This window comes from Agrilus planipennis, unplaced genomic scaffold, assembly GCF_000699045.2.
Source record: "Agrilus planipennis isolate EAB-ADULT unplaced genomic scaffold, Apla_2.0 scaffold217, whole genome shotgun sequence".
NCBI lineage: Eukaryota > Metazoa > Arthropoda > Insecta > Coleoptera > Buprestidae > Agrilus > Agrilus planipennis.
Genome location: NW_020438944.1, coordinates 88,593 through 101,526, shown reverse-complemented (window position 1 = coordinate 101,526; position 12,934 = coordinate 88,593). Strand labels below are relative to the sequence as shown.

Genomic DNA, 12,934 nt, shown 5'->3' with positions numbered 1-12,934 from the left:
TTCCTAACCTTTTCTCCTTTAATACTCCACCTCAAACACTTCTAACTTAAATTTTTCCGCAGGATCCACCATCCACATGTATGAATAATGGGCAATTTCTCCTCCAGCGTCCCCTGTTTTCCTACTCATTCCAATACTTCCTCATTCCTAACCTTTTCTCCTTTAATACTCCACCTCAAACACTTCTAACTTAAATTTTTCCGCAGGATCCACCATCCACATGTATGAATAATGGGCAATTTCTCCTCCAGCGTCCCCTGTTTTCCTACTCATTCCAATACTTCCTCATTCCTAACCTTTTCTCCTTTAATACTCCACCTCAAACACTTCTAACTTAAATTTTTCCGCAGGATCCACCATCCACATGTATGAATAATGGGCAATTTCTCCTCCAGCGTCCCCTGTTTTCCTACTCATTCCAATACTTCCTCATTCCTAACCTTTTCTCCTTTAATACTCCACCTCAAACACTTCTAACTTAAACTTTTCCGCAGAATCCACCATCCACATGTATAAGAATAATGGACAATTTATCCCCTATTTCTCTCACAGCGCCCGCTGTTTTCATAATATTTCCAATACTTTCTCATTCCTAACCTTTCATCCTGTAATATTCCACATCGAACACTTCTAACTTGAACTTTTCCTCGGGATTCACCATCCACATGTGGACTTTCAATGGGCAATTTCTTAATTCTTTACAATTAAATCCTTTCGTTAAAGGTTTTAGAATGAACTTCCCCCTCCGTTCCCTCATTAGTCCAACCTGTGGGAAGGAACTTTGACCTTTGCATTAATATATATGGATATTATCGTAAAGCCTTTATACCAATACGTGTAAGGCAATGGATATTTGGTTCTATGGATGTTAAATGTATGATTAATGCTTTTGATTAGACGTCTCCATTTCTTTATATCCTGCGGTAGCTCTTCCCCCCGGTGCAATGTCATGTCACTATTCTTCAAGATCATCCCAGCTTCGTTTGCCGATGTGTACCTTGGTCTCCCTCTGTTTTTCCTCTTTATTATCCCAATTTCCCATACTTTCCTTATTTGTCTCTCTCTATTCATTCTGCTCACATGCCCGAACCGCCTCAGCTGATTTTGCTCTATAATGTTTTATATTGGACAAATTCTTAGTTCTTGCCGGATGTCCATGTTTCTTATTCTGTCTAGTCTTGTTGCTCCTTGTACGTCTCTGAGATATTTCATGCCCATAGCATGTAGTTTTCTTTTTTGGCTCGTTGATAACACCCATGTTTCCTAACCGAAGGTGAGTACTTCCGAATTTTAGTTTTGTCTACGTTGATGTTCATATTCATTCCTTGTAGCTCTTCATTCCAGATATTTACGTTAAATTGCATTTGGCGCTTACTCTTGGTAAATATTGCTAAATTGCTTCCGCTCTCCCATTACTCCAATCATAGGAAGCAGCCTTGACCTTCACGTTAATATTGCACAAATAACTTTAAAATTGGAGGTTATGTTTTCTGTATTGTTCTAATTTATTATTCTCAACAGTGAAATAACGTCCATTTGGAAAACCTAATGTTTTATTCCTAAGTATAATTTAAAATTTAATGCCTATTGCGGATGGACTTTAATACTTCACAATTTTTTTAGTATTAGTATCAATCTAACCTCACTTAAAGACATGTAGTATACATATAACGCACTCGCCCTACTTTTATGGGGTATGTAAGTGGTGTAAACCCTGAAAAAACTAAAAACTAATTCTTCACAATTACATACTGTAAATTTGATCATTTTTCGTTGGTAATGTGTACCCAACTATCTAAACCTGCCTCTTTGGTTATTTATTCAATAAAAATTATTTATCATTATACCACCATATTCAGATATTGTTTGTTTAAAATAGATGAGCATCTGTTTTAAAACAATAGCGTCCAATGTGTGTTTAACAATCAATATCAAACCACCACTGGTAATATTGCACACAAGTGCACATGTAGATATAGTCCATGTAATAACACAAACCTATAAATACAAGTTGCGCGTAACGTTTAGCACACCTTATCGATAATTAAATGTACACGGGAGGTTCGAAGTTTGTTTATTTATTAGATCATTTTTTTATTAGACCAGTAAACCGTTGTTTGAGTTTAGTTAAGATGGCTTATTGTAAAGACAGTCTTCCAATTGGTAACTTCACGTTAAAGGGTGCATTGCATGACGTGGATGATACAACATTCGGTATGTACTTTTAAATCTTCTTTTTGTTAATTACCATTTGTGAAAAGATTTGGCACAGTTCAATAAAATGAATTTTTTACTTTGTAATTAGCTAATATGAATGATAACTTCTGCAAGATATTCTACATTATAAAATTTAACAAATCATAAGGTAAATATTTCTATTAGGATTAGTTAGGTTATATTTCACTTGCAGCAAGAGCGACCTCTGTTGGTATTGATTATACCATTTCCTTTTCATGTAAGATTTAAAGTTGGATGATGTGAAATTTTAAAGATGACGATAAGTGGAATTTTTTTAGTATGTTGTTTGGGTTTATTATTGTATTCCGTTGGGATAAATAACCCCTTAAAGTACGACAATTACTTTAAAGCTTTTAAAAAATGACAGGTTTCCGGTTTAGTCTTGCTCTCCGTATGCAGAATAACTAGAACAATTGGTTCAACTTTTGCTAGAATTCGTCAACAAAAACAATGATTTCTTGAGTAGGAAATGCGTTGTAATTGTTGAGTTTTACTGCAAATTTTTATAAACAGATAACAATTAGTTACGGATTCTTGTCATTTAAAACGTTTACAATGGATAGGCAAAAACGGAAAGCGCTACTATAAGCTCTATTAAAGGGAAAGAAAAGAAAGAAATGCCTTTCACCAGGTTCTAACTATCTCGCTATTGTTAGCATAGTTTATAATATTGTATCGAATTTCTACTAGGTATAACTTTATTTATGTATATAAACATGTTTTGTATACAAGCAGATTATTTTCCACAATAACGCTATATAGGCACTTATTCATATTCTTAAACGCTTTATCTGACACTGAACTTATGTCACCCTGTATTACTTTGGATTCGCTTCTAAACGTGTTTCTAAATAATGTGTTGTATCAAACATTTAAATTCACCTTTTTATAGTAAATGGCAAATGGTACAGTCAAAATGCAACTTAAATATATTAAATTGACTATAAGTCCTTTTTTATCCCACTCATTTCCTAGAAAAAGTCACACGTATATGTATGTATCTGGTGCTTACGTAATTATTTCAAGATTGCTTATATTAAGTATCTGCCTTTGATTGCCTGTTCGTTATATTTTAATTAACACTTACGATTAGCACCGGGTTATATTATAGATGATAACATAACTCTTAACTGCCGCTCACCACAATTATGGAATTTATGTCTGCCTTTAATTATAATCTAAAGATAATTTCTGTGAAGTCACAATAAAAATTGCTCTTCACATTACGTAATTAAAAGTTAAACTATAAAACGGTCAATTCGTACAAAAAAACAGAAATATAGCTTAAATCTTAAAATTAGAAAAGAGAGAAAAAATAAGATTTATTGATAATTACGGCTAGCTGCGATCGTCTTCGAACGACCAAGGCTTGTAGAGGTCGTTTTCGGACATTGATCCTTACACATATACCTATTAATTTTAACAAAAGTTCGTTTTAAAATGAGAGATTTCCAAAAAAAATTTCGATAATAAGTCATCACCGAGGCAGAAGTTACATATGCATACAGTGAAGACACCTGGATTCGAACAAATTCATTTAAAATTCAGGGGTTTCCCCAGACAAAAAGTTTCAGTCTCTCAGAGTTTTTCGGCGTCTCTGAGAGCGTCTCTCAGTTATTGCCTAGGTGTTTTTATGGATCTCTGAAAAATTAAGAGACTCGAATCTCTTGTAGAAAGATTGGGATCTCTGAAATATGTTGAACTTGGAAACTTTTAACCATGTCTATCGAGACACCAGTTATTGAGAGATTCGAGTCTCTCGTTCAGAGACTGGATACGAAATGAGGATCTGTCTATAACCGACTGGGGACGCTAAACAGTTTTTTTGACAGTCTCTCTCAGCGACACCAGAGTGACTCGATGAAAGACGGAACCCCGAGTCTCGCCTTCAGAGACTTTTATCTCGGGTTGTTTTTTGGAGGACGCCGGTTCGATTCCGGATCCGTCTGCCTTGGCCCAAGTGCTGGGGCAGGAATATACTATACATAATTTTTTATTCTCTTCGTCAATCTCATCGTTCTCGCCCCAAGCACCGCCCTCTTGAAGGGAGGCTGCAGAAGGTATGGAAGGAGAAGCGTTATCGTATCACCAGCTAGGTCTCCGGACTTGATCCCACTAGATTTTTATCAATGGATTTATCTGAAATCTAAAGTCTACTTCAGTAAACAGGAAAGTGTTAAATAATGAAAGAATAGAATTAGAGCTGAAATACGACAAATCCAATCACAAACCTTAACTAAAGTGTTACGAAACTTGCCTATTGATAGGAAGTTAATAGGCAGCCATTTAAACATTTGATTAAATAATTTGTTGTTCTATTGTTTAATAAAATTCGAAAAAACAACTTCAATTTTAAATAGGTTTATTTAAATATGTTCAAAAAGGACATGGTGCATGAAGCATAGTTAAAATTCGATGCACAATTCAAAAATGTAATAAAAAATAGAAAATTCCATTTGAAAAAATAAATTCGGTGGTAGTTGCTTATTTTTGGGTCAACCTGTATACGTGAATTTACCATGACGTGTCCAAGTGCTTTTTGGTCAAAAAATGGCCCAATAATCCGCTGTTTCTTCCATTAATATCGAAAAATGGGACATTTCGAGCTCGTTAAAGATTATCAAAGTTCAAACTGATTGAAAGATAACACTGGCCAACAAAAGAAAAAAAAAATGTTTGTTTCCTGTAATTTTTTTTTTGTTTCTAACTCATTTTGGCGAAAATTTTTTAAATATGGCAATAATTTTCTGTAACAGCTTTTCTTTTTGAGTTATAGGTAACTACCCTCATTTACCAATTTTGTTTAGATTTTTGTGTTTTGTCGATTACTAAAATATATTTTATTGTTGTTTTCGATGTGACTTACCCAAGAAGATGTTTTTTACATAATCCAAACTGTTTTTGCTTTATATATGGTGAACATATTTCGAAAAACATTGAAAACCTATATCGTACTTCGTGAAAACTGCGTATCTTCAATACTTTAAAATAGAATTGTGCTATCAAGATAAGCCATGGGTTCCTCATATAGTATGCCAGAAATGTGTTGTATGTCTACGATTGTGGTCCTATGGAAAAATGGATGCAATAATTTTCTAACCCATGATTTGGTGAGAACCTCGAAATCACCATGACGTCTGCTACTTCTGCGTTATGAAAATAAATGGAATTAATGGTCGTATCCTAATATACCTTGTGCTCTATGACCTCAACTGAAATCACGAGAGGTACAATCTAGCAAATCTAAAGACCCTTATACTTAAACTTGGTATAATGAAACAGTTTGTGAAGGCGTTTGACAAAAGTGGTGAATGTTTCAATTTTTTTTTTCACGCAAGTTTCCAGGATTAAGTAATGAAAAAGCAGGAATTTTTGATGGGTCACAAATTAAGCAACTCGTGAAAGATTCCAATATTATCAAAGTAATGACGTAAGTGAGATCGAAAGCATGGAATTCATTTGTTTTAGTTATGAGTAACTTTTTAGAGAACAAGAAATCTGACAATTATGTTGAGCTCGTTGAGTACATGCTTTCGAATTTACAAGAGCTAAGATGTAACATGAGCATTAAAATTCACTTCCTACACTCACATTTAGATCGATTCCCACAAAATCTGGGCGATTTTAGTGAAGAGCGGGGTGAAAGTTTTCATCAGGATATACGGACAATGGAAAAGCGTTATCAAGGAAGGTGGGACTCCCATATGATGGCCGACTACTGTTGGAGTTTGCAACGAGACCAACCTGGTGTCGTTCATTTAAGGAAATCGTCTTAAAGATCATTTGATAGTGTAGAATAGAAATTTTGCTTACATGTATAGTAATTATTTTGTATTAGTTAGTCGAAACAGTAAAATTTTATATTTCAAAAAGTAAAGCTGTTGGTAATCATCCAATATTTTTTTCATAATCAGGGCTATATAAATACCCAATAAAAGTAAAAAAAATTAAGGAAACAAAAATGGTGTTGACCAGTGTAATTTAATTGTCTACAACGAAAAGTGCCTATACCAAATTATATAATAGTTTTTTTACTCAAAAGCTAGAAAAGTAGTAATTTCTTAACTAAACTTGCAATTATTTCAGAAACGATTATTACATAATTTGATATAACCCTATTGTAGATACAAAATTTTATACGTAGAAAGAAACAGAATTCCACGCTGACGAACTAGCAAATAAAAGCTAGTGTTACATAACTGAGCACACATGCATATGCCTATGACGTTTTTATATTTGGCTATATCAGGTCCAATTTTAATCATTAGCAGCTTCCTGTGAATTTCTCCAGTAGATAACAATCTGACTGCATTATTTTAAGTCGACTTATTCGTTAATATCCTCACGGCTCATCTGTGCTGTTCTGAAGTGATATTTTCTGTTACACTAGGCCAGTCTAACTTATCGATCGTTTTTGGTAAGCTTTCTTTAAATTTCATTGTAATTAATTTAATAATAATGGTGATAAATAGTTGCAACTTAATATGATTTTATAGAAATAGATTTCAACTTCAGATTTTATTAAAAAACTATATTGTTTTATACTCAACTTATTACGCTATCCAAACTATTATTGAAGTTACCGCGTTCCATCATTGTAAATACATTCACAAAAATTAACTTTATATTTCTCAACCCTAAATTCCGTAGTCTTTATTTTCCTTATCTTGTCCTATTTTATATTTCCGTTACATTTATTTTTTTCTCTTTTCTATACTATTCCTTTCAATAGGTTCAAAAAATTTGCGTTTTTCTTAATTATTTTTCTCTAACACATTAGCCCCTTTTCTACCTCCTAATTATGCCTGTTCTTCATATTTTCTCTGAAATATCTGCGTTTCTTCTTTTTTACTATTTCTTCTTTTTCCTCATCCCACATCCACACTACCTTATTTATTATTATCTTCTTATATTTAACTTTAACCGCATTATTCACTTTCTTTCTCTCCTATTTTACCATTTGTTCCAACCTTTTCTGTAATCTTCTCTCTTCCACAGTCGTGTGATATATAAGCCTCCGTCTCTTTCAGACATCTGCTATTTTTAATTTTTCCCGCTTCTCCATTTTCGCTCCAAATACCTTTTTTTTTAACTTTCCATACTTTCCTTACTTCCACCTTCAACCCCCCCTTTCCTCTCTCTTTATTCTATTTTGTCTCTTTCCCAAAAACATCACGTTTTGTTTCTTCTTCCCTTTTTGTCTTTTCTGGTTCTATTTCCAATATCCTTACTCTTTTCTATTGTTATTCTGTTTGTTACCCTATATGCTTTTCCAACTCCAGCTCCTCTAGTACCGTCTCCTTTTATCTAATTTCAAGTTGCTTTTTTTGTATTTAAACCATTCCTTACAAGGTTTTTCTTGGCATTCGTCCAATTTCTTTTCCAATTCTTATAATTTTTCACTTATAATCTTTCTCTAGTTTTTTATTTTATCCTTTCTACCTTTATTTTCTTCCTGAAGTTTATCTAGCTTCTCTTCCAAGCATTCCCATCTTCGTTTTCCTTCCAATTCCCTTTTGACGTGACAACGTCTTATAATTCGATGAAGCCAGCTGCACGCACGAAAAAATATGACTCATGCGGCGTTACCTCGCTCTGAGGCGTTCCATTGAAGGCTTGAAGTGCAAGCGAGAGCGCGGAACGAGCGACAAAGAGGCACAATCGGCCTCCGCGTTCGGCAGCGTTCGACATCTGTCTCTCTCCTACTTGAGTGAGCGATGCGTCCGCGTGGACAGCTGCTATACAATAATACATTTCCATTTACCTCCTTCTCTATATCCATACAAAATATCTATCAAACAAATAAAATTAAAATTTTCTTTTGAAAAATGAAACCATTCCATCAGTATTTTCTTATGACGTTGTCACGTTCAACAATCGTCAGTAAACCGACTTTACAGACAACCGATTTTTTTTTGCTATTCTTTATTATCTTTCTATTTTTGCTGGTTCTCCTCTTTTATTTCTTCTATTAATTTTCTTAATACATTTATTTTATCCATTTTACTATCAAATTTTTCTACATTTTTACTTTTTAGTTGCTTATTTTTCTTTATAAGAACACTTTTGCGTCTGCTCGTGTGTGTATCAGTTTCGAAAGTGTCCAACTAAGTTTTATAAATCTCCATCTAGTATCAAATAAAGGTTGAAATATCGAAACAGCTTTTTGGCTAATTTCTCAGAATTTCTGTAAATAATTGATTCCGAAATATATCCAGCACACACATCATTGGATTCAAAATAAAATTTTCTTAGAAGTCAGGGTCAACTACTGCAGCCACCATAAAAAAAACATTGACGCAACTCTAAAATTTTACAATATATCAAAACATAGATTATTCATTTATTAACAGCATCAAGTAAATTCTAAGCCATCTAAAGTGGCGACTAATGCAGTGAAATTGTCAACATCAGACCGCCTTTGCTCAAAGTACAATTACGACTTTATGACACTATTCAAACGAAACATTTTCGGTTATTTAGAAATTCGAACGGCGCTGTACGGGTGCGAAACATAGACGGTGGACGCGGCGGAAAAGAAAAGGTTAGAAGCGCTCCAAATGTGGTATTACAGGCGAATGATGAGGATGGACAAGGTTAGAAATGAAGAGGTATTTACTTCTTTAATTAACAAGATTTGAATGTAAAAATACAAGACATAAAAATCAAAATATATTAAACAGTATAAATGGCATACCAAGCGGGCTCAGTACGAGTAGCCAATAGAACTTAGGCATAAGATACCCTTATGCCATGTATAGCATCCACCCCATGAGTTTGTACTTCGTCCCTATAATATTCCTGTGTATATGGCATGATCTCAAAAAAGAAATCCCGACTTCGATCTTATTTGATCTCATCCATCTCAGTAAATAACCAATCAAATTGAACATAGTCAATATAAGCATGTTTATGACAATATGTCGCCATCTACTGTTATTTACTGCGAAGTGAAGTACTTCAAATATTAGACAAAGGCCTTCACTAAGGTATCTACTTGTCCATACTGCCCTAAGTCGATATTATGCAAACAGTTTTGTAATTAATTAAATAATAATGATCTATAACTTATATCAATATATTGTTCACGTAATGCATATTAATAATAAACTTCGAGAAGGACTTTTCAGCTTGCATTTTACAAATGGGAAGCGTGTAAATTTTTTTTGTAAAGTTTTGGTGCATCAGCATCAAAAAGTATGCCGTTTAATAAAAATTGTCTAGAAATGTGTAATCAAAATGAAGACACCACAGTCTCACCTTATGAAGGTTTCGCCTTCCTAAACTGACTCAGGCATTAATGTTATTATAGGTACTCTCATGAATCATAATTCTGATATTAGTCTTGCTGTTATAATTGGGACAAAATCTTTCACAGAGCCACTATTTTATGTAATAAAAAAACAGTATTAGTAAGTATGTATTTATACATACATAACAGAGAAGTATCTGACATTTATAAATTGCTTAAAAAAGTGACTTTTTTAAGAAAATGTGTAATGCAAATTAGAAATTCTGCAATGAGTTATATTTCTTCAGTGCGCCCTATTATATATGAAAAAAAAATGTACTACATTTTTAATGGTTAAGTATATGCATTTCATTCTTAATAAGAATAAAAACGTTGTGAAAATTCAATGTCACTAACGCTCGTTTTTTAAAGGTTAGGTAATCTCATACATATAAGGCAAAAGCATCATTACAATTTATTGCAGATTTATAATATGTGTACATATGCAGTGGGTACTTAACAACATGTCAGAGAAATGATAGCGATCTCTTCCATTTACGTCAATATTAGCCTCTCTTTATGATTTATAACGGTTTTATTAATTTTATTTAAATCGTTCTTAATCTCTAAATTATTTACAATGTTTGAATGAATTAAAATGACTTATAAAACATATTTTTATTTCGTTTAGCGGAATTTTTGTACGGTTAATTGCATTACATTAAAGTAAATTAATTTTTATCACTACAGATCAGATCACTGCTGTCACACCTCGCCGAGAATCGAACCCGCTTCCCTGACTAAATATGCGTAAAGCTAGAGATTCGGTTTCGATTCCCGGCGAGGGCGTCTCAGCAGAAACAATTTTTTTTCATTAATTTAAGGTAATTTGTAGCGAGCGAAAATTGAATTAATTTCACATTAATGCTTGAATATTATCAAATATTTTCCTGTTTATATGTGAAGCATGTCAGTGTAACAAGAATATGAGAAAATCGAATGAAGTTAAAAGAGAATCTCGAGTTATCTACTAAAAACAGTCAAAATGAAACAAATACTAGGCTTACCGTGACCTATTACCTTAGTTCATCAAATAAAAGGTGATTGTCTTAGGTAATATCCCGACTGGAAATTAGTTCAAAGAACCCGAATTATGATCAGATGCGGATCAGATTTTCCGTAATACGGGCATCAGATCAGTTTCTGATCAGAGTACAGTACTCTATCCGTTGATACACCCAACTGATCAATTTCTGATCAGCGTAAAGTACTCTATCCGTTGATCCACCGATCAGCGCACAGTACTCTATCTGTTGATCCAACCATCTGANAAATAGATTCCGTTACCTCCTTGGGGTTCACAACCCTAAAATAGAACAATTTTCATACAGAATAAAAGAAAACTACTGTATACATTTACTTTGGTTTTATAGGCCATAAACTGTTTATAATGAAATGACAAAGACATTCCCACTTCAACTCAAAGGAGTTTAGCTTTCGAATTTAATTTCACACAATCGCTTGATGATATCCAAAAGACCTCACTGCCAAAACTAAAATATAATCGCAATTTGATGCAGCCTAGCTATTTTTGAAAATGCGGAAGTCGTAATCAATCTTTTTAAGTATTTCAAAGAACTTCTAATAAATTTCTTCGACTTTTGTTTTCAAGAATCTAACAACACAGCGCTGAATGAAATGCTATTCTTACTTGCCGCGTGTGTTCTAACAATAAACAAATCGTTATTGTCTTGTCATTTTGAACATTCATACTACTGAACGTTCAACTCTCTGTTTATTGGTTCTAAATACGTATTTTATCTTCGCAATTAATTTTGATAGATCCGTTTTATCTCGAAGCTAATACGTACGTTGCAAATCTAAAAACAAAACACTTAGTGAATTGTTTCTATAGTTTGACTTTCATTATATTTAAAATGACGTCAACCAAATGCAATTTTACAATTACTCTTTTATACAAATGTCACTTCTTCTTTTTCAAAAACAATACTTAATATGATTACGTTCTATCTGGCGCCACATATTCCAGCCATTCAAAACCAGAAGTGGTTAAATTAATACAAGAGATTAAACTACCCCAAAAACACATTTTTGCATGTATGTTAGGAACGCCCGGAAATATGCGATTTTATTTTGAACAGTAGCTGTAGAAAATTTTATTTTACGAAGAAAATGTCCTATTACTTTAACACCGATGTACAATGGCATTATATCTGCGAAATTATTTGTACTCAGTGGTGTATACACAATTAAAAAAAATAGTCAAAGTACAGTTTACGACATCCTCCAAGTTTGCTTCACATATTGTAATACTACCAACATAACCTCAATGATATGCTGTTTATATACAATAAAAGAGGCAACCAAGAAAGCTAGATATAACATCAATAACTTAACCTTAAACCTAAACGCGTTCTTACTCTGCGCGATGAGCGACTGCGTATTAATTTATAAACAAAACGTAAACAAGACCACCTTGCACGGTAACTCAGGTGCGCACTTCTCCACTGCGCAGTGTATGAATGAGCAGAACTTGGTGACGCTCTACAGTTCGCGCCGGAGCCGTACATTAAACAACCCTCACTTCTTTTTTGTTGTCTTCTCCTACTATAACCTGGTAATCCTACGTATATCCGTCAAAAAAAAAGTTGGTAGCACTGCAAAAGTAGGTCATTTTACAGAAACAACTTTAATGGCGTCGTAAACTGTACATCCTGTAAAAAAAATAATTTATTATTTATAAAATTTGTTCGAAACTTTTCTGTTGTGATCTATTAATAAATACAACTACGTTTAACGAAAAAGAATAAATGTTTGCACATCTTTCCGACATTCTACGTTTCCAGACTACACACCAAACATTAATATAAACCATTTTATTAATAGTAGACCAATTTGGTTTAATAAATAATTAATTAAATTTAATTTCCATAAACTCAAGTTTAAACAAATATATAAACTGGTTCTACATTAGGTAGGTAGATAATGATGTCTATGTTAAAATAATTGGCCAAAAATTTTACCTGCATATGTATATTCTTACACGTGTAGTTCATCATGTCATATTAACGCTCATAAATTCAATTTGTGTAAATTTGAATGCAAATATCGTTTAAACCATTAAACTAATTAAAACATTAATTACGCGATCGTTTAACATACTAAAAGCAATGCCGAATCTGTTATACAGGAACCAACAAAATATTACGACAAATAGACAACCATTAAGTTCTTAGCAGTCAAACAGTCCAGATGGGTGTCCCAGAAATACAGTGTAAACTCTATATAACGACACTTAAGGGACTGAACATTTTTCGGCGTTATAAAGAATGGTCGTTAAATGGAGAGAAATAAAAGATATTATTTTACTATTCTATAATAATATGCATTTACCAATATAGTACACATTTTGCACACGAACATTATACAACATGTCAGAGAAAT

At 33.2% G+C, this 12,934-nt stretch overlaps 1 protein-coding gene across 1 annotated transcript in view; it reads left to right on the top strand.

Moving 5' to 3' along the window:
- Positions 1 to 2,055: 2,055 nt before the first annotated feature.
- The window catches only part of LOC112904507 (aquaporin AQPAn.G-like), a gene marked incomplete in the record, with an annotated part of 89,162 nt that continues 78,283 nt past the window's right edge, over positions 2,056 to 12,934 (top strand). The window contains 1 exon segment of the mRNA XM_025974639.1: positions 2,056 to 2,214. Coding sequence (XP_025830424.1) covers positions 2,133 to 2,214 — 82 coding nt within the window.